Raw genomic sequence first — 22,111 nt, 5'->3', positions numbered from 1 at the left:
ACAAACAAAAGGATATACAGTATGTCAAAGGTACTGCTGCTTTTTGAGAACATGATTTTGAAGATTATTCGGAACAAGATTTCGCTGAACCGAAACTTGACTATTTCCAAGCGCTGCTCAACGAGCAATGTTCACATTAGCAAGAAGGGTCGTTTTACAAAAGTACTGACCGACTTAAAACAGAAGTCGTGCGTATGACATGCAGTCGTTGTCTTACTGTTCCGGTCCATAAATACTTGCGCAGACCCAGAACTTGCAGTGTGTAAATAGGGGCCGGTAACGAAATGTCCAAGGTTTCTGTCCAAGGTTGACATATGTCGATGACTTCAGCGTCCTCTTGTGTCCATAGTGGGGTACGACGACCCCCGCTCCACCCCACCCCCAGCGTCATTGTACTATGATCTGTTGATTCTCCTAATCTCTCCTAATCCACTGATGTGTACAATAACTGTTGGATGAACACAACATTAACTGTTAGGGTCTTTAAAAAAAAAGGCACACTCGGACGGAACTCTCAAAATATCATCAAAGCCAAACGGGAGCTTTCTGACCTGTAGTACATGTTTTCCGCAGTACTTAAGCCTTCCTAAAGCTACAGTAGACTTCTTATTAAATAAAGAAAAATATGTAATATGTAAATATTTTTTCCTCAATTCACAATCTGCACAAGCATACAGCGTTAGTTATTATTCTTTATGCCAGAAATTGGTGTTTTATTGGGAAAGAGGGTTGATAAATAGTTGTCAGCTTGCACAAGGGAATGGAGGCAATACAGCAATACCAGGTCACAGCAAGGAAAACAAGGGTCAGAGCATGAGCGCATGCGCAGTGAGGGGCGCTGAGCGCGCCACACTGGTCAGCGTTAATTGGGAGCGCGTCAGAGCGGAGCCAGTTGTCTTCATCGCCTGAAGAGACGGCCCAGTTGAAGTTCGGACGGTATTGTTTATCACAGACGAATTTTAAGACATTTTCCTGACTGTGTCGTGTTTATAGTTTGGTTAGTGGCTATTGCTTTATGTTGTTGGGTTTGGTAGTTGGGTTTCTGTTTGTTAATTGGGTGGTTGCATTGCGATGATTGTTCTGAGGATTATACCCTTTATTTAGTGTCAGACGACGTTATTGTGGTCGTATTTAAGCTGTCAAGTGTGTGACGATTTCTGTCCAAGCTTTATATCGTTAATTACCACGTGAAGTGCGTGTTAATTTATGCGTGTAAATACCTGTATTTGACCACTAGATGGCAGTATAGTCATTCAAGAGACGCCATTGTTTGGAACGCTTTTATCCTCGTTTATAGTTTAGAATTAAGTTAAGTTTGGTTAAGTATTAAGGAAAGTTTCTTTAAAAATGTCAGTTTTTTTGGCCTATTTATGCATTGGTGGTTCAGTGGTAGAATTCTCGCCTGCCACGCGGGAGGCCCGGTTCGATTCCCGGCCAATGCAAATTGTTTTTATTTTATTCTTATGTTTGTTTTGAATTTGATCATGTGAGAACCCTCTATAGCTTTTTTCGGGTTGGGGGCGCAATTCTTCCCCATTCATTCTCGATGGTAGTGCTAAACCACTACGGATGTAATATATTTTAGGCCGCTAAAAGGCGCCTTTTCCCCGTTTGGGCTCAGCGACACTGCTTCTCTCTCTCTCTCTCTCGCTTACGAAGGTTAACAACGTTTGTGTTTTAATGTCCAGTTTAAATTTCTGATTCATTCATGAGAATGACATTAGGAGTTCATGTTAATTTCCATGACAAAACACGTCTTTACCAAAGTTACTGTGCATACATAAGATGTTATTTTACATTATTCTATAGTCAACTACAATCTGCCATGTCTCCAACGATGTCCTCATCCTCTGGTTGTTTCTGCAGGTGTGTGAAGACCTTGAGTAATTGTTGGCACAGTGGACAGTATTTCATCTTTTTCTCGTGACTCTGCTGCAAGGCCTGTCGAAAGACCTGATTTGCTGACAACCCTCGATGGCTGGAGAAGCTGCCTAACCGTTCATCAGAGCATCAAAGACAGTGTTCTGTAGAACCAGCCAATGTAACTGCAACACTAGTGGGAATGCTAGTTTTGTTTTTCTCAGTGGAGTGCAACATTAAATCTCAAACTATGTACAGTAGTGCAACATGCATTCCTGGCATGTAGTTCATTTTGTCCTTTCCTCCATCCACATCTTCGTCTCTCTGCCTCAAAGAAAGGAGTGGCCACAAACTCTTTCCAAGTCATCTCTCAGGCTATCCCCTTGTCCTGATATAGAGAATAGACTTTGGATGGGCAGTAAATAATCTGATGAGATGGGTGGGGAACAGACTCAGTTGAGGATAGACAGATGGAATATTAGTGTTGTTAGTATTATACTTGAGCTCTTTAGATATTGTTTTCAATTCAGGACTCTGCCGCCTTTAGTTGGCTTTTGCGAAGACAGAAATGTTAACAGTATGGACCAAAGTGGGAAATTCAATTTTATTTAAACACTCATAAAACATTAAATCTCAAAACCATGTACAATAGTGCAACATTACATTTCATAACTATGTACAGTGCAACATGCATTCCTGGCATGTAGTTCATTTTGTCCTTTCCTCCATCTTCGTCTCTCTGCCTCAAAGAAAGTAGTGGCCACAAACTCTTTCCAAGTCATCTCTCGGGCCATCCCCTTGTCCCGATATAGAGAATAGACTTTGGATGGGCAGTAAATGTGTTTACCTGCCACTCCAGGGAACCCTGTATGTACTGTATATGTGGGCTGTTTGGTCCTTGTTTTAGAGTCAAATGGCAGAACCTGCAGAGGCGATCAGGTGGCTGAGAGCCGAGTCTGTCTCTGAGCTTTTTCATCCACACGCTTTTTGGTGGCCTCCAACTCCCTCTGGAAAAACTGACATGGCAAATTGTTCAAAGGGCATTCTGGGGTCAGAGAGTCCCTCAGCAGCATAAGTCTGATGCACCTTCCTTGAGCAGTAGAAGTAGCGAACAGGACCCTGCTGATAGAAAAAGTGGATGGAAGATCCATCCGTCCCATACCGAGACTTGGGCTGTCCACAGGCGAGACAGGTTTTCGTCTGTCTCATCTTCTGCTCTGGTCGGAGCTGCTGCATCTCTAGAATGCCCTGCACAATTTTTTCCAATGGAGTCCTGCGTCAGAGGCGTGGGCAGGGCGGCTGCTGCTACTGGCATAGCATCTGCACAGAGATGAAAAGAAAAACAATAGAAATTAGATACGGCATGGACTTTGTCTGACATGAAATAAATGTGGTAACGGTGTATTTACAGCTCTGGACTTGCAGATCAGAGTTATGGATGCTCAGCATCTCCCTTTCCATCTCTACGTCCTCCTCCATGGCTGTGTTAAAGACAAAAATACCGGCTACAGGTTATTAGTAGAAAAGAAAAAAACCTTTTCCCAAAGTTGAACTTGTCACACATCACGGCACATGAAGGAATTAGCATACCCTGGGGCTCAGCTGGGGCCTTCATGGGATGCTCAGCAGGTGTGGAAGATGTGGTGGGCTGCTGCCTCTTCAGCAGGTTCTGCTGCGACCTGAACAGTCGTGTACCTGGAACGCAGTGCTTGTCTATGACAAAATCAGCATAGCCATCACCTCTGCTGTCCCAGATCTCCTTCCACGTGCTCTTGGCTCAGGCACCAAATCCAACCAGCTGGTCGTCTTCAGACGAGGCAGTCACTCCATCCCCTCTTCCGGCCTCATAAGTGAGAAGAGCCTGGATTTCTTGGAAACCGAGGGCATAACTCACAAATGACTGGAGGCTGTCCTTACTGTGGCTGTCAGCCATACAGAGACCTGCTGCTTCCTCATTCTGTTTCGTTCTTGATACACGGTGTATCCTACGTCATTCTGCAAAAGCCATCAGAATGACTTCCCTTTATATTTACCAAACTGCAGGACATAGTCTCCCAGCACCTCCATCTTATCTGAGGGATCCCCCTCTTTGTCGGATGACGGCCAAAGCGTTCTGCGTACGAGGTCCTCCTCATGGCCGCAGACTTGTCCTGAGGAGTGGAACTCACCCGTTTGGCTTCATCCTGGAGGAGAAACCCAAGAGGCCCCTTGCTGACACAACCTCAAGAGGGAAAAACGCTCCATCACGAAACGTCCCTCATGCTCACTCATCGGCCAGACGTGTCTGCCGTCAGGGAGAAGCTGCCGTCAGTCCAGATCATTGTCCGTTGTAGGGACAGGTGGGGGTGGTTGGCAGGAGAGATGAGGCGCTGGCCGGTGGCAGTGATCGACTCCTGGAGGAGAACCCAAGAGGCCTTGCGGAACACAACCTCAAGTTTCCCAGGGAAAAAGGCGAATTGCTTCTGCATGTGACTGACATAAAGGAAAAATGTCTATTAATTTTCTCATTTTTATTAGACACTGATAAAACAGTTCCACCCATTTTTCAAATCACACCTGATAAATGCAAAGGAATCTTACGCCAGAAAAAGATGAAGTGTGGTACCATGTGTAAAGCTCTGTGTGTGCATGCGTTTGTGAGTGTGCACACATGCAATTATCATGTAGGTGTGAAAGTGTAAGATCGGTTTTTGGTTGTCGATTCAGGAGTTCAGGAGGTCAGGTGGAAAGTGATGGTGTGTGTGTGTGTGAGAGAAATGTTTTGGGGGGGGGGGGGGGCAGGAGGACAGTATCCCCTCTCAAAGACATTGGAAACCAAAACACATTTGATGTAATACTACCACTACTAATACAACTACTGATAATTATAGTAATAATGCCAAGATTTCAGTGCCACGACAAGTAAGTCGGTTACTTGAATATAAAATATGAACAATTCATTCAAACTAGCTTGACAAGATATGAGTATATTGTAGCATGACAGATACATTATAATTTAGGACCAATTATAACATGTTCCTTGCTAATTTAGGACAAAATTGACCACAGCCTATGCACAATTACGAAAAGTTTCCTCATTCATTTAGTAGGAAATCAAGCCCAAACTTGCCTTCAGCGAAGTTTACCAAAGAATGAACTTTCCGGAGAGGAGCCGCTCTTCATAGGAACGGCAGAACAGCGCCACAGGATGATAGCGGCCGGAAATATATTGCGTCCGTAGTGGTTTAGCACTACCATTGAAAATGAATGGGAAACGATTTAGGGCCGTTTAGCTATATAAAAAATAAAACAATAAAAACTCTCGAGGCCCGGGCTCGAGAGCATCGAGAGTTTTTTTTTTTTTAGTTAAACGGCCCTAAATCGTTAAAGACTGAGAGTGCAGGGGAGGCTTATAAGCAGGGCTGATTGGGAATGAGCTGCAGCTGTGCTTGCAGGTGAGTGGCGTTGAGCTGATGGGGTGGGAGTGGCTGGCAGGTAGAGTGGAGCAGAGGCAGGGAGAGTGGAAAATTACTGGGGCAGAGGGACAGGAGGGAACTGGGGTAATGGGGCTGTGACAGTGCAGATGTTATGCCAGTAGCAGCAGCCGCCATGCCGAGAGTGCCACCAGGAGCAAAGACAGGTTTCTGAAAAATAGGTTTCAGAGCTGGAGTTCCGTCCTTTCCATGAAGAATTCCTCTCCAAATCTGAAACTTATCTTAATATTTTTGTGTTCTCGATGTTCCGGCCGAGTTCCTTTAATATTACTCTTCATATGTTGGTGTGATAATAACCGTCGTAAGGACTATGAATTGATCCGTGCAATGATGAACTGATGTTGACTACGAGGAGGGTAAGTGTTTGTTTTTGTTCTTTTTGCATGCTTCGTTGAAAAACAGTTTCGATGCACAGGGTACTAACACGCGAATGCATGTTTGTTGACCGAGTCACAATGCTCCTCCTGCTCGGCCTCGAGAGCGGTGATTAACATTGTCATTTCAATTGGTGTGAATGAGACGATTATACTGTTTTAATTTTAATTATGTAAAATTCTAAAAAGCAGGAGGAGTAACGATAAGGCTGCTTGAATTTCTACTAATAACGGCGTCTTCACAACTCATTGAATCGGAACTGACTAAACTAATGTTGACTTTTTAGTTCCATCTGCCACACGCTCCAAACCCCCACCTGGAGATACCGCTGATCTACAGGCATCACAAGTTGATGGTAAAAACATTGTAATTCTGTTCATCCAATCAAGTGTTCTGCTAACTGCAGCTGCATTAAATAAAGTAATTTCATTTTTGAAAATTACCGTACCTGCTGCTGTTCCGGTTCACCAGGTGTGAAGAGGAAGAGACCTGTGCCCCTCCCCTCCACAGCTGGCCTTCCTGGTGACAGAGACAGAGGGTCTCACAAAGGTAGAGGAGCCCCACTCAACTTCAGGTATGTTTCCATTTTTTTATTTAGGGCTGATGAACAACCTGATACCTCTGTAATGTACAGCTGACTGTTCTTTACATGTTGTCATCAGGTTAAGTGACTGTAATTTCTTAATAGCAAGTCTGCACTTGTTTTCAGGACCTGACTCTTGCACGGCACAGACCTCTGACGGCAGAGTGCCTCCTTTGACGGACTCTACCGAAGACGAAAAGAGTGGTATGTTAAACCATGTAAATTTCCCCCATTCCGTGGGGTGTTGAACAATAATAAAGTATAAAATTGACACGATTCTTTGTCACTGACATGAAAAAATCTGACGCGTAAGCTCTGGAATGAAACCAAGTGTCCGAGGCGCGTGTTTGTTTCCTTGTATTGTGTGTTTATATCATGTGAGGGCGGGGGCACTGAAATTGTCTATTCAGTAATAATAACGTTATGTTGTTCAACTGTCTTCTTTACTTTATCCTAGTTCCCATAGCTCCTGTTCCCATGCCTGTCCCTGACCACGACATGAGCAAGTGGATCTGCTCACAACATCAAAAGCTGTGGATGAGGACGGAGCTTCAACAACTTGGGTTGTGGCCTGGGTCCCGACCAGTGCATAACCCTGGGAACGCAATTTCTCTTTGGCGTCTTCCTCCTCAACCGGAGCTACTGGACATAGTGGCTGAGCTCCCGTCTCCCAACTTTTTTTCAGCTCCATCCATTTTTCATTTGGAAGCCAGAGAGCCACATCATGGTCAGGTTGAGGAACAATGACATCCTGCCGTGCCTCCATAGCTGTCCTCGTCCTCAGGTGGTCTCTGCAGGCGTGGGAAGACCTCGAGTGATCGTCAGCGTCCGTGGCCAGTATTTTATCTTTTCCTCGCGACTCTGCTGCAAGGCCTGTCGCAAGAACTGGTTCGCTGACAACCCTCAATGGGTGGAGAAGCTGCCCATGCGCTTTACTAACCTTTTCCCTGCATTCCTGACTTACAAGAAGGCTGTGTGCAAGTCGGTAATGGATGAACTGCGGCGTTCTGGCAAGTCACCGACTGATATGGCGAACCAGGTGAATGAGCTCATGCACCTCAAGTATGAACGAGCTCACCTGGCATATCTGCACGCTGTACAGAACGTCAGGGATGCCGAGGCTGGGGCGTACGGACAGAGAACCATCGGCCAGTACGTGTGGATGGAAGATCGGCCACGTGCTTCTGTGTCCGGATTCTACCTGACTGACTGCCTGCTGGATGAGTTCAAGCGTCAACAGCCGTCTTTGACCAAGCTCCTCCAGGGCACGTTCGGGCAGGCTTTCAGGTCGGACCACACGAGGAAGATGGCAAGGAAGGTGACACTGGCATCTGGAGCCATGTCCAGTTTCGCAGTGATGAATGAGAACTGGCTCATTGTGTCCTGGGTGATGGTTCAGGCTGAGACAGAAAGGTCTCTGCAACCGATGTACCAAGGAATGGCCCAGAGGTACAGCGACGCTGGGGTGGAAAAGGCAGGCTACCATTGGATGGACAGGTGAGATCAGCGATCTTCTTTGTTTGCCGTCATTCAAACTGAAAAATGCTCTCTGCAAGTCATTTCTTTGAAGAAATTTATATTTAATGTTACAATTCTTCCTTTAGAGCTCATATTTCTATGTCTCTGCCTCGCATTTAGGGACTGCTGCGCTCCATTTAAGATCCTGGACTGCGTCCCTGGTGAACATCTGTGCTGGGATGCCTGGAAGACCACCCCTTCCATTGTTGCAGAAGCCACCTCTGGACCGCTCACCAACACCTGCGCCTCACGGGCACATTACAACAGCAGCATCGTTGTGAAGCTAGACTTGTTTCACTGTATAAGGCGCTTTGGATGAGAGTGCACCTCTGAGCACCATCCTCTGTTCAGCCTTTTTTGCCAGCTCCTTTCTGCCGCCTTCTCTGTGGTTGATCAGGAAGACCTGAAGAGGCTCCGTGATGCCTACGAGTTCTGCGGAATCCGTCCAGCCAACCCCACCAAACGGCACATCCGAGAGCACTGCAGAACTAAAATTCCACAACCCACCGAGCTGCTGGAGAGAGTGGAGAGAGTTCTGCAGCACTTTCACCTGGCCACGGACGCTAACGATGTCCCACTCTTCAAGTCATCCATGCTGAAGATGTGGCGCATTCAGAGGGTTCACATCCTCCGTGGTTGCCTCAGTGACCAGAACTGTCTGAAGGGATAATGTACAGAGACGGAGGGACCCTTCAGCTAAACCACGTAGCGGGCGAAGGGGCCAAAGTCCCCGTCTGGATCCCTGTCCGTGGTACATCTCAGCAGGAGGGCTACCATTTCCAGCAGGCCCAGTGGGTCACGGGTACGCAGGTCTCCCCTGAACTGTTCCAGGCCCAGGCCATGGCGGCGTTGTGCGGTGGAACTTTCAGCGACTGGTAGACATGAAGAAGCCCGGCATCGTCCTCCCTGCTGTCTTTGGCCCTGCCTTAATGTGGGAGTTGAACTCTGCTTCCATGGCAGTGACGGGACAAGACAAGTACCCTGCGACAGAGACACTGGAGAAAGGTTTGGGCTGAAGTACAGAGAACCGGGCTGCCGTCCGGTCCCTCTGGATTGGGACAAACACAAAATGCAGGAGAGGGATCCACCTTCGGCTCTTGTGCCCCCTCCCGCTCCAGACGATGCTCCTGGCGCAACCCTTCCTCCAGCTGGGCAACACTGACTGCTGTGCCGTCGCTTCCCCCTGCACCACCTATCATCAGCTTCCATCTCTCTGCTGCTGGACGTGTAAAGGAGATTCCAGCAGAGGATGACCAGGATCCTAAAAGATCAGTGGGTGGGTCAACGATAATCGTGTTTTTCAGAGCGGCATGTTGGAATTAAGGCTTTTGAATGATTGAAAATAAATAGATTTAGTTAGGTTGTGGTAGGTCAGTGTATCTCAATTTTTTGATGTGTTACCACAACCTAATATTACACTTTCTGTTATTAAGGGATCAATATTAATGTGTTTTCTCAATAGCCCATATCGCGATAATATGAGTTACTAAGGATGCATTATTGCTTTGTTTGTGTTCCAGACGTCTCTCGAGCTTTGCCCCTGCCGCTGAAGTCCTCGCCGAGGAGTGCCCACACTGGACCCATAAAGACTGGTGGTCGAGTGTTTGTCTTGGACCACACACGCTGGACTCTTCCCATGAAAGACGCTATTGATAGTTTGCTGCAGTATCATCATGGGGAGAAGGACATCCTGAGGCTTGTGGATCGAGACTACGCAGACATGGTCCATCGGTCTGCGGCCGATCCTAACAGCGTGCTCCACCCCACAACCAGGTTTCACATATCCCGCTATGTGAAGCATCTGGCAAAGCTGTTGAACACCAGTTCTTCTCTGAACACCAGCCCAGAGAAGCTCCTGGAGACTCAACAGCTGTGGTACTCTCCTTGACGGAGGGGAGCAAAACAACCAGCGTTCCTGTAGTCACCATGGAGACAGCTGTTGTCACTCCTCCCTCCCACAGCTGCCCTGCCCACGCCTCTGACGCAGGACTCCATTGAAAAAATTGTGCAGGGCATTCTAGAGATGCAGCAGCAGCAGCAGCAGCAGCAGCAGCACCGACCAGAGCAGAAGATGAGACAGACGAAAACCTGTCTCGCCTGTGGACAGCCCAAGTCTCGGTATGGGACAGATGGATCTTCCATCCACTTTTTCTATCAGCAGGGTCCTGTTCGCTACTTCTACTGCTCAAGGAAGGTGCATCAGACTTATGCTGCTGAGGGACTCTCTGACCCCAGAATGCCCTTTGAACAATTTGCCGCGTCAGAGTTTTTCCAGAGGGAGCTGGAGGCCACCAAAAAGCGTGTGGAGGAAAAAGCTCAGAGACAGAGACTCAGCTCCCAGCCACCTGATCGCCTCTGCAGGTTCTGCCATTTAACTCTTAAACAGGGACCAAACAGCCCACATATACATACAGGGTTCCCTGGAGTGGCAGGTAAATACATTTACTGCCCATCCAAAGTCTTTTCTCTATATCGGGACAAGGGGATGGCCCGCGAGATGACTTGGAAAGAGTTTGTGCCACTCCTTTCTTTGAGGCAGAGAGACGAAGATGGATGGAGGAAAGGACAAAATGAACTACATGCCAGGAATGCATGTTGCACGACTGTACGTAGTTATGAAATGTAATGTTGCACTATTGTACACACTTTGAGATTTAATGTTGCACTCCTGTACACAGTTTGAGATTTATAGTTGCACTCCTGTACACAGTTTGGGATTTAATGTTGCACTGAGATTTAATGTTGCACTAGTTGTACACACTTTGAGATTTAATGTTGCACTGAGATTTAATGTCGCAATATTGTACACACTTTGAGATTTAATGTTGCACTGAGATTTAATGTTGCACTATTGTACATTGTTTTACATTTAATATTTAACTCCTGTACATAGTTTGAGATTTAATGTTTTATGAGTGTGTTTGTGTTTAAATAAAATTGAATTTCCCACTTTGGTCCATACTGTTGTCAACCTTTCTGTCTTCGCAAAAGCCAACTAAAGGCGGCAGAGTCCTGAATTGAAAACAATATCTAAAGAGCTCAAGTATAATACTAACAACACTAATATTCCATCCGTCTATCCTCAACTGAATTTGTTCCCCACCTATCTCATCAGATTATTTGCAGCAGAATAAGGGGATAATGTAGCATTTCCCTGTTCATATCTGCTATTTGCAATTTAGAATTTGTCACAAACGATTCTATGATACAAACTACAGTTTAATAGACTGCTGTGCTCCTAAAAAGAGCAGCAAGCATTTGTGGCTCATTAAACTCACAGAAACTGCGATGCTCTTTAAATATTTTTATTATCGTGAATTTTTCAAACACATATCTTCGATTTGATAATGACCGAAGCTGGATTCGAACTCTCCCTCTGAGGTCTTCGGGAAGCTTTGATCTGATTGGCTGGTTCTCCGTTACAACTATTCTTGACTGGCCCGAACCCGGGCCTCGAGAGTTTTTTAGCGAAATGGCCCTAAACCGTTTCCCATTCATTTTCAATGGTGGTGCTAAACCACTACGGACGCAATATATTTCCGGCCGCTATCATCCTGTGGCGCTGTTCTGCCGTTTATGAATATGAAGACCGGCTCCTCTCCGGAAAGTTCATTCTTTGGTAAACTTCGTTGAAGGTAAGTTTGGGCTTGATTTCCTACTAAATGAATGAGGAAACTTTTCGTAATTGTGCATAGGCTGTGGTCAATTTTGTCCTAAATTAGCAAGGAACATGTTATTGGCCCTAAACTTCAGGTTGTGTTCCGCAAGGGACCTCTTGGGTTTCTCCTCCAGGAGCCATCTGATGAAGCCAAACGGGTGAGTTCCACTCCTCAGGACAAGTCTGCAGCCATGAGGGAGGACCTCGTACGGCAGAACGCTTTGGCCGTCATCCGACAAAGAGGGGGGGATCCCTCAGATAAGATGGAGGTGCTGGGAGAATATGTCCTGCAGTTTGGTAAATATAAAGGGAAGTCATTCAGATGGCTTTTGCAGAATGACGTAGGATACACCGTGTATCTGATCATGAACGTGCAAAATGAGGAAGCAGCAGGTCTCTGTATGGCTGACAGCCACAGTAAGGACAGCCTCCAGTCATTTGTGAGTTATGCCCTCAGTTTCCAAGAAATCCAGGCTGTTCTCACTTATGAGGCCGGAAGAGGGGATGGAGTGACTGCCTCGTCTGAAGACGACCAGCTGGTTGGATTTGGTGCCCGAGCCAAGAGCACGTGGAAGGAGATCTGGGACAGCAGAGGTGATGGCTATGCCGATTTTGTCATAGGCAGGCGCTGTGTTCCAGGTACACGAATCACTAGTTGATGGTAAAAACATTGTAATTCTGTTCATCCAATCAAGTGTTCTGCTAACTGCAGCTGCATTAAATAAAGTAATTTCATTTTTGAAAATTACCGTACCTGCAGCTGTTCCAGCTTCACCAGGTGTGAAGAGGAAGAGACCTGTGCCCCTCCCAGAGTGCCTCCTTTGACGGACTCTACCGAAGACGAAAAGAGTGGTATGTTAAACCATGTAAACTTTCCCCATTCCGTGGGGTGTTGAACAATAATAAAGTGTCCCGGGGTAATTAAAATTGACACAATTCTTTGTCACTGACATGAAAAAAATCTGACGCGTAAGCTCTGGAATGAAACCAAGTGTCCGAGGCGCGTGTTTGTTTCCTTGTATTGTGTGTTTATATCATGTGAGGGCGGGGGCACTGAAATTGTCTATTCAGTAATAATAACGTTATGTTGTTCAACTGTCTTCTTTACTTTATCCTAGTTCCCATAGCTCCTGTTCCCATGCCTGTCCCTGACCACGACATGAGCAAGTGGATCTGCTCACAACATCAAAAGCTGTGGATGAGGACGGAGCTTCAACAACTTGGGTTGTGGCCTGGGTCCCGACCAGTGCATAACCCTGGGAACGCAATTTCTCTTTGGCGTCTTCCTCCTCAACCGGAGCTACTGGACATAGTGGCTGAGCTCCCGTTTCCCAACTTTTTTCAGCTCCATCCATTTTTCATTTGGAAGCCAGAGAGCCACATCATGGTCAGGTTGAGGAACAATTACATCCTGCCGTGCCTCCATAGCTGTCCTCGTCCTCAGGTGGTCTCTGCAGGCGTGGGAAGACCTCAAGTGATCGTCAGCATCCGCGGCCAGTATTTTATCTTTTCCTCGCGACTCTGCTGCAAGGTCTGTCGCAGGAACTGGCTCGCTGACAACCCTCGATGGGTGGAGAAGCTGCCCGTGCGCTTTACTAACCTTTTCCCTGCATTCCTGACTTACAAGAAGGCTGTGTGCAAGTCAGTAATGGATGAACTGCAGCGTTCTGGCAAGTCACCGACTGATATGGCGAACCAGGTGAATGAGCTCATGCACCTCAAGTATGAACGAGCTCACCTGGCATATCTGCACGCTGTACAGAACGTCAGGGATGCCGAGGCTGGGGCGTACGGACAGAGAACCATCGGCCAGTACGTGTGGATGGAAGATCGGCCACGTGCTTTCGGGTCATACGAGGACCAAGAAGGTTGGGGTGGGGTGTCTGTGTCCGGATTCTACCTGACTGCCTGCTGGATGAGTTCAAGCGTCAACAGCCGTCTTTGACCAAGCTCCTCCAGGGCACGTTCGGGCAGGTTTTCAGGTCGGACCACACGAGGAAGATGGCAAGGAAGGTGACACTGGCATCTGGAGCCATGTCCAGTTTCGCAGTGATGAATGAGAACTGGCTCATTGTGTCCTGGGTGATGGTTCAGGCTGAGACAGAAAGGTCTCTGCAACCGATGTACCAAGGAATGGCCCAGAGGTACAGTGACGCTGGGGTGGAAAAGGCAGGCTACCATTGGATGGACAGGTGAGATCAGCGATCTTCTTTGATTGCCGTCATTCAAACTGAAAAATGCTCTCTGCAAGTCATTTTCTTTGAAGAAATTTTATATTTAATGTTACAATTCTTCCTTTAGAGCTCATATTTCTATGTCTCTGCCTCGCATTTTGGGATTGCTGTGCTCCATTTAAGATCCTGGACTGCGTCCCTGGTGAACATCTGTGCTGGGATGCCTGGAAGACCACCCCTTCCATTGTTGCAGAAGCCACCTCTGGACCACTGACAACACCTGCGCCTCACGGGCACATTACAACAGCAGCATTGTTGTGAAGCTAGACTTGTTTCACTGTATAAGGCGCTTTGGATGAGAGTGCACCTCTGAGCACCATCCTCTGTTCAGCCTTTTCTGCCAGCTCCTTTCTGCCGCCTTCTCTGTGGTGGATCAGGAAGACCTGAAGAGGCTCCGTGATGCCTACGAGTTCTGCGGAATCCGTCCAGCCAACCCCACCAAACGGCACTGTAGTGTTGTAGGAAACACGCAGCTAAACCGCCAGTAAAGAACCAGGGAGATGTTTTGCAGAAATTTCCTTTACTGGAAGCGGTGAAAACTGTGAAGCACATTACACATGCTTTCAGAACAAGTCAGATGTTCGTACAGTACATTGCACTCATCTATAAACATTTTCGCATATAATCACGAAATATTGCATAAATCATACAGGTAAGTATATAACATAAACTTACGGCGTTGCCTTGTTAACAGCTCAACGTGGATGGCAAAGTTTACAATGGATTTGGATCCGATATTCCATGCTAAATCAGCTCATGGCCTTTGTTTAGCGGAGCGGAACCGGAAGACACAAACTGAAAACCGGAAGTCGCTCTATTCGGAAGTAGTTTTAGCTAAATAATTACAAAACAATGAATTACAATTGTAAACAACTTCGAATGTATTTCTTAAGTTATTAACATTTTTAACACATGTGAATTGACATATTTATTATTTAGAACTTATTTATGAAAAGTGCCTGCGGGCAGGCAGTACAGGCACATCCGAGAGCACTGCAGAACTAAAATTGCACAACCCACCGAGCTGCTGGAGAGTTCTGCAGCACTTTCACCTGGCCACGGACCCTAACGATGTCCCACTCTTCAAGCCATCCATGCTGAAGACGTGGCACATTCAGAGGGTTCACATCCTCCGTGGTTGCCTCAGTGACCCAGAACTGTCTGAGGGGATAATGTACAGGGAGGGAGGGACCCTTCAGCTAAACCACGTAGCGGGCAAAGGGGCCAAAGTCCCTGTCTGGATCCCTGTCCGTGGTACATCTCAGCAGGAGGGCTACCATTTCCAACATGCCCAGTGGGTCACGGGTACGCAGGTCTCCCCTGAACTGTTCCAGGCCCAGGCCATGAGCGTTTGTGCGGCTGGTAGACATGAAGAAGCCCGGCGTCGTCCTCCCTGCTGTCTTTGACCCTGCCTTAATGTGGGAGTTGAACTCTGCTTCCATGGCAGTGACGGGACAAGACAAGTACCCTGCGACAGAGACACTGGAGAAAGGTTTGGGCTGGAGTACAGAGAACTGGGCTGCGGTCCGGTCCCTCTGGACTGGGACAAACACAAAATGCAGAAGAGGGATCCGCCTTCGGCTCTCCCGCTCCAGACGATGCTCCTGGCGCAACACCTTCCTCCAGCTGGGCAACACTGACTGCTGTGCCGTCACTTCCCCCTGCACCACCTATCAGCTTCCATCTCTCTGCTGCTGGACGTGTAAAGGAGATTCCAGCAGAGGATGACCAGGATCCTAAAAGATCAGTGGGTGGGTCAACGATAATTGTGTTTTTCAGAGCGGCATGTTGGAATTAAGGCTTTTGAATGATTGAAAATAAATAGATTTAGTTAGGTTGTGGTAGGTCAGTGTATCTCAATTTTTTGATGTGTTACCACAACCTAATATTACACTTTCTGTTATTAAGGGATCAATATTAATGTGTTTTCTCAATAGCCCATATCGCGATAATATGAGTTACTAAGGATGCATTATTGCTTTGTTTGTGTTCCAGACGTCTCTCGAGCTTTGCCCCTGCCGCTGAAGTCCTCGCCGAGGAGTGCCCGCACTGGACCCATAAAGACTGGTGGTCGAGTGTTTGTCTTGGACCACACACGCTGGACTCTTCCCATGAAAGACGCTATTGATAGTTTGCTGCAGTATCATCATGGGGAGAAGGACATCCTGAGGTTTGTGGATCGAGAATACGCAGACATGGTCCATCGGTCTGCGGCCGATCCTAACAGCGTGCTCCACCCCACAACCAGGTTTCACATATCCCGCTATGTGAAGCATCTGGCAAAGCTGTTGAACACCAGTTCCTCTCTGAACACCAGCCCAGAGAAGCTCCAGGAGACTCAACAGCTGTGGTACTCCTTGACGGAGGGGAGCAAAACAACCAGCGTTCCTGTAGTCACCATGGAGACAGCTGTTGTCACTCCTCCCACAGCTGCCCTGCCCACGCCTCTGACGCAGGACTCCATTGAAAAAATTGTGCAGGGTATTCTAGAGAAGCAGCAGCAGCAGCAGCAGCAGCAGCACCGACCAGAGCAGAAGATGAGACAGAGGAAAACCTGTCTCGCCTGTGGACAGCCCAAGTCTCGGTATGGGACTGATGGATCTTCCATCCACTTTTTCTATCAGCAGGGTCCTGTTCGCTACTTCTACTGCTCAAGGAAGGTGCATCAGACTTATGCTGCTGAGGGACTCTCTGACCCCAGAATGCCCTTTGAACAATTTGCCATGTCAGAGTTTTTCCAGAGGGAGCTGGAGGCCACCAAAAAGCGTGTGGAGGAAAAAGCTCAGAGACAGAGACTCAGCTCTCAGCCACCTGATCGCCTCTGCAGGTTCTGCCATTTGACTCTAAAACAAGGACCAAACAGCCCACATATACATACAGGGTTCCCTGGAGTGGCATGTAAAAACATTTACTGCCCATCTAAAGTCTATTCTCTATATCGGGACAAGGGGATGGCCCGAGAGATGACTTGGAAAGAGTTTGTGGCCACTCCTTTCTTTGAGGCAGAGAGACGAAGATGGATGGAGGAAAGGACAAAATGAACTACATGCCAGGAATGCATGTTGCACTGTACATAGTTATGAAATGTTGCACTACTGTACATAGTTATGAAATGTAATGTTGCACTATTGTACATAGTTTTAGATTTAATATTTAACTCCTGTACACACTTTTGAGATTTAATGTTGCACTCTTGTACACAGTTTGAGATTTAATGTTGCACTCCTGTACACAGTTTGAGATTTAATGTTGCACTGAGATTTAATGTTGCACTATTGTACATCGTTTTACATTTAATATTTAACTCCTGTACATAGTTTGAGATTTAATGTTTTATGAGTGTGTTTGTGTTTAAATAAAATTGAATTTCCCACTTTGGTCCATACTGTTAACATTTCTGTCTTCGCAAAAGCCAACTAAAGGCGGCAGAGTCCTGAATTGAAAACAATATCTAAAGAGCTCAAGTATAATACTAACAACACTAATATTCCATCTGTCTATCCTCAACTGAATTTGTTCCCCACCTATCTCATCAGATTATTTGCAGCAGAATAAGGGGATAATGTAGCATTTCCCTGTTCATATCTGCTATTTGCAATTTAGAATTTGTCACTAAAACGATGCTATGATACAAACTACAGTTTAATAGACTGCTGTGCTCCTAAAAAGAGCAGCAAGCATTTGTGGCTCATTAAACTCACAGAAACTGCGATGCTCTTTAAACATTTTTATTATCGTGAATTTTTCAAACACATATCTTCGACTTGATAATGTCCGAAGCTGGATTCGAACTCTCCCTCTGAGGTCTTCGGGAGGCTTTGATCTGATTGGCTGGTTCTCCGTTACAACTATTCTCGACTGGCCCGAACCCGCGCCTCGAGAGTTTTTTTTTTTTTTAGCTAAACGGCCCTAAACCGTTTCCCATTCATTTTCAATGGTAGTGCTAAACCACTACGGACGCAATATATTTCCGGCCGCTATCATCCTGTGGCGCTGTTCTGCCGTTTCTATGAAGAGCGGCTCCTCTCCGGAAAGTTCATTCTTTGGTAAACTTCGCTGAAGGTAAGTTTGGGCTTGATTTCTTTTGAAAGTAATGAGGAAACTTTTCGTAATTGTGCATAGGCTGTGGTCAATTTTGTCCTAAATTAGCAAGGAACATGTTATAATTGGCCCTAAATTATAATGTATTTGTCATGCTACAATATAGTCATATTTTGTCAAGCTAGTTTTTCCTATTGTATTACGGTCATAACTTGTCGCCAACTATGTCGACATTTTATTCCACCCTCGGTGACTGCTAAAGACAAATTACAGTGAAATATGAACGTGCAGAACAAACTATGTATAGCGAGATCGCTCCAATGAAACGCCAAGGTTGCGTTGAGATTCTAATTCAATATTATCTGTTGCTTGTCTTAAATTACACGATAGTGATGAATGAACTTGTTAATGTTTTATATTCAAGTAACCGATTTACTTGTCGTGGCACTGAAATCTCGGTAGTTGGGTTGTAAACGACGTGCTTCAGCACCCTATGTAAAGATTTGTTATAAAGTCTTGAATTATGAATATTGTCATTCTACGCATCAGAATTTAAACTTATTGGTCTGTCGGTTTGTGTGTGGTGGTGTATTATTATTATTATTATAGTAGTAGTAGTAGTAGTAGTATTACATTTTATTACATCAAATGTGTGTTTTTGTTTCCAATGTCTTTGAGAGGGGATACTGTCCACCTGCAGACCCCCCAACATTTTCTCACACATACTGAACTCCTGAATCGACACCCCAACAACCTTGATCATACACTTTCACACTTACATGATAATTGCATGTGTGCACACTCACAAACACAGGCACACACAGAGCTTTACACATGGTACCACACTTTATCTTTTAGTGGTGTAAGAGTCCTTTGATCACATTTATCAGGTGTGATTTGAAAAATGGGTGGAACTGTTTTATCAGTGTCTAATAAAAATGAGAAAATTAATAGACATTTTTCCTTTATGTCAGCTCAACATGCAGAAGCAATTCGCCTTTTTCCCTGGGAAACTTGAGGTTGTGTTCCGCAAGGGGCCTCTTGGGTTTCTCCTCCAGGAGCCATCTGATGAAGCCAAACGGGTGAGTTCCACTCCTCAGGACAAGTCTGCGGCCATGAGGGAGGACCTCGTACGGCAGAACGCTTTGGCCGTCATCCGACAAAGAGCGGGGGATCCCTCAGATAAGATGGAGGTGCTGGGAGAATATGTCCTGCAGTTTGGTAAATATAAAGGGAAGTCATTCAGATGGCTTTTGCAGAATGACGTAGGATACACTGTGTATCAAAAACGAAACAGAATGAGGAAGCAGCAGGTCTCTGTATGGCTGACAGCCACAGTAAGGACAGCCTCCAGTCATTTGTGAGTTATGCCCTCAGTTTCCAAGAAATCCAGGCTCTTCTCACTTATGATGGCGGAAGAGGGGATGGAGTGACTGCCTCGTCTGAAGACGACCAGCTGGTTGGATTTGGTGCCTGAGCCAAGAGCACGTGGAAGGAGATCTGGGACAGCAGAGGTGATGGCTATGCCGATTTTGTCATAGGCAAGCGCTGCGTTCCAGGTACACGAATGTTCAGGTTGCAGCAGAACCTGCTGAAGAGGCAGCAGCCCACCACATCTTCCACACCTGCTGAGCATCCCATGAAGGCCCCAGCTGAGCCCCAGGGTATGCTAATTCCTTCATGTGACAAGTTCAACTTTGGGAAAAGGTTTTTTTCTTTTCTACTAATAACCTGTAGCTGGTATTTTTGTCTTTAACACAGCCATGGAGGAGGACGTAGAGATGGAAAGGGAGATGCTGAGCATCCATAACTCTGATCTGCAAGTCCAGAGCTGTAAATACACCGTTACCACATTTATTTCATGTCAGACAAACAAAGTTCATGCCGTATCTAATTTCTGTTGTTTTTCTTTTCATCTGTGTGCAGATGCTATGCCAGTAGCAGCAGCCGCCCTGCCCACGCCTCTGACGCAGGACTCCATTGAAAAAATTGTGCAGGGCATTCTAGAGATGCAGCAGCAGCAGCACCGACCAGAGCAGAAGATGAGACAGACGAAAACCTGTCTCGCCTGTGGACAGCCCAAGTCTCGGTATGGGACTGATGGATCTTCCATCCACTTTTTCTGTCAGCAGGGTCCTGTTCGCTACTTCTACTGCTCAAGGAAGGTGCATCAGACTTATGCTGCTGAGGGACTCTCTGACCCCAGAATGCCCTTTGAACAATTTGCCGCGTCAGAGTTTTTCCAGAGGGAGCTGGAGGCCACCAAAAAGCGTGTGGAGGAAAAAGCTCGGAGACAGAGACTTGGCTCTCAGCCACCTGATCGCCTCTGCAGGTTCTGCCATTTGACTCTAAAACAGGGACCAAACAGCCCACATATACAGTACATACAGGGTTCCCTGGAGTGGCAGGTAAACACATTTACTGCCCATCTAAAGTCTATTCTCTATATCGGGACAAGGGGATGGCCCGAGAGATGACTTGGAAAGAGTTTGTGGCCACTCCTTTCTTTGAGGCAGAGAGACGAAGATGGATGGAGGAAAGGACAAAATGAACTACATGCCAGGAATGCATGTTGCACTGTACATAGTTATGAAATGTAATGTTGCACTATTGTACATAGTTTGAGATTTAATGTTGCACTCCACTGAGAAAAACAACAAAACTAGCATTCCCACTAGCATTGCTGTTACATTGGCTGGTTCTACAGAACACTGTCTTTGATGCTCTGATGAACGGTTAGGCAGCTTCTCCAGCCATCGAGGGTTGTCAGCAAATCAGGTCTTTCGACAGGCCTTGCAGCAGAGTCATGAGAAAAAGATGAAATACTGTCCACTGTGCCAACAATTACTCAAGGTCTTCACACACCTGCAGAAACAACCAGAGGATGAGGACATCGTTGGAGACATGGCAGATTGTAGTTGACTATAGAATAATGTAAAATAACATCTTACGCACAGTAACTTTGGTAAAGACGTGTTTTGTCATGGAAATTAACATGAACTCCTAATGTCACTCTCATGAATGAATCCGAAATTTAAACTGGACATTAAACACAAACGTTGTTAACCTTCGTAAGCGAGAGAGAGAGAGAGAGAGAAGCAGTGTCGCTGAGCCCAAACGGGGAAAAGGCGCCTTTTAGCGGCCTAAAATATATTACATCCGTAGTGGTTTAGCACTACCATCGAGAATGAATGGGGAAGAATTGCGCCCCCAACCCGAAAAAAAGCTATAGAGGGTTCTCACATGATCAAATTAAAAAAAAACATAAGAATAAGATAAAAACAATTTGCATTGGCCGGGAATCGAACCCGGGCCTCCCGCGTGGCAGGCGAGAATTCTACCACTGAACCACCAATGCATAAATAGGCCAAAAAAACTGACATTTTTAAAGAAACTTTCCTTAATACTTAACCAAACTTAACTTAATTCTAAACTATAAACGAGGATAAAAGCGTTCCAAACAATGGCGTCTCTTGAATGACTATACTGCCATCTAGTGGTCAAATACAGGTATTTACACGCATAAATTAACACGCACTTCACGTGGTAATTAACGATATAAAGCTTGGACAGAAATCGTCACACACTTGACAGCTTAAATACGACCACAATAACGTCGTCTGACACTAAATAAAGGGTATAATCCTCAGAACAATCATCGCAATGCAACCACCCAATTAACAAACAGAAACCCAACTACCAAACCCAACAACATAAAGCAATAGCCACTAACCAAACTATAAACACGACACAGTCAGGAAAATGTCTTAAAATTCGTCTGTGATAAACAATACCGTCCTAACTTCAACTGGGCCGTCTCTTCAGGCGATGAAGACAACTGGCTCCGCTCTGACGCGCTCCCAATTAACGCTGACCAGTGTGGTGCGCTCAGCGCCCCTCACTGCGCATGCGCCCATGCTCTGACCCTTGTTTTCCTTGCTGTGACCCTGGTATTGCTGTATTGCCTCCATTTCCCCTGTGCAAGCTGACAACTATTTATCAACCCTCTTTCCCAATAAAACACCAATTTCTGGCATAAAGAATAATAACTAACGCTGTATGCCTGTGCAGATTGTGAAAATTCCCATATTTTCTTTATTTAATAAGACGTCTACTGTAGCTTTAGGAAGGCTTAAGTACTGCGGAAAACATGTACTACAGGTCAGAAAGCTCCCGTTTGGCTTTGATGATATTTTGAGAGTTCCGTCCGAGTGTGCCTTTTTTTTAAAAGACCCTAACAGTTAATGTTGTGTTCATCCAACAGTTATTGTACACATCAGTGGATTAGGAGAGATTAGGAGAAACAACAGATCATAGTACAATGACGCTGGGGGTGGGGTGGAGCGGGGGTCGTCGTACCCCACTATGG

General features: G+C 46.0%; 1 protein-coding gene, 3 long non-coding RNA genes and 2 other non-coding genes across 6 annotated transcripts; 4 read left to right on the top strand and 2 right to left on the bottom strand.

Moving 5' to 3' along the window:
• Positions 1-818: 818 nt before the first annotated feature.
• LOC130536821 (uncharacterized) lies at positions 819-2,130 on the top strand. Its single transcript, XR_008953478.1, has 2 exons — positions 819-936; positions 1,867-2,130. It is a non-coding gene; the product is annotated as an uncharacterized LOC130536821 (long non-coding RNA).
• trnag-gcc (transfer RNA glycine (anticodon GCC)) lies at positions 1,373-1,442 on the top strand. The gene has a single exon. It is a non-coding gene; the product is annotated as a tRNA-Gly (tRNA).
• A 7,599-nt stretch (positions 2,131-9,729) lies between the features above and the next one.
• Positions 9,730-17,084, top strand: LOC130536606 (uncharacterized). Its single transcript, XR_008953410.1, has 2 exons — positions 9,730-10,414; positions 16,807-17,084. It is a non-coding gene; the product is annotated as an uncharacterized LOC130536606 (long non-coding RNA).
• On the bottom strand, positions 10,517-21,702 carry LOC130536607 (uncharacterized). The gene is made up of 3 exons (XR_008953411.1): positions 21,476-21,702; positions 16,872-20,607; positions 10,517-10,619 (listed from the first exon to the last, which is right to left on the bottom strand). It is a non-coding gene; the product is annotated as an uncharacterized LOC130536607 (long non-coding RNA).
• On the top strand, positions 15,059-17,084 carry LOC130536605 (uncharacterized). Its single transcript, XM_057052658.1, has 2 exons — positions 15,059-15,452; positions 15,697-17,084. The coding sequence occupies exon 2, from the start codon at positions 15,813-15,815 to the stop codon at positions 16,740-16,742; it is 930 nt and encodes a 309-aa protein (XP_056908638.1). The 5' UTR covers positions 15,059-15,452; positions 15,697-15,812; the 3' UTR covers positions 16,743-17,084.
• Positions 21,030-21,100, bottom strand: trnag-gcc (transfer RNA glycine (anticodon GCC)). Its single transcript has one exon. It is a non-coding gene; the product is annotated as a tRNA-Gly (tRNA).
• Positions 21,703-22,111: the final 409 nt, after the last annotated feature.

The sequence above is a fragment of the Takifugu flavidus genome, chromosome 13 (genome assembly GCF_003711565.1).
Source record: "Takifugu flavidus isolate HTHZ2018 chromosome 13, ASM371156v2, whole genome shotgun sequence".
In the NCBI taxonomy this organism is placed as follows: domain Eukaryota; kingdom Metazoa; phylum Chordata; class Actinopteri; order Tetraodontiformes; family Tetraodontidae; genus Takifugu; species Takifugu flavidus.
Note: the sequence above shows the minus strand (reverse complement) of the source record. Positions and strands in the feature narration are given on the sequence as shown.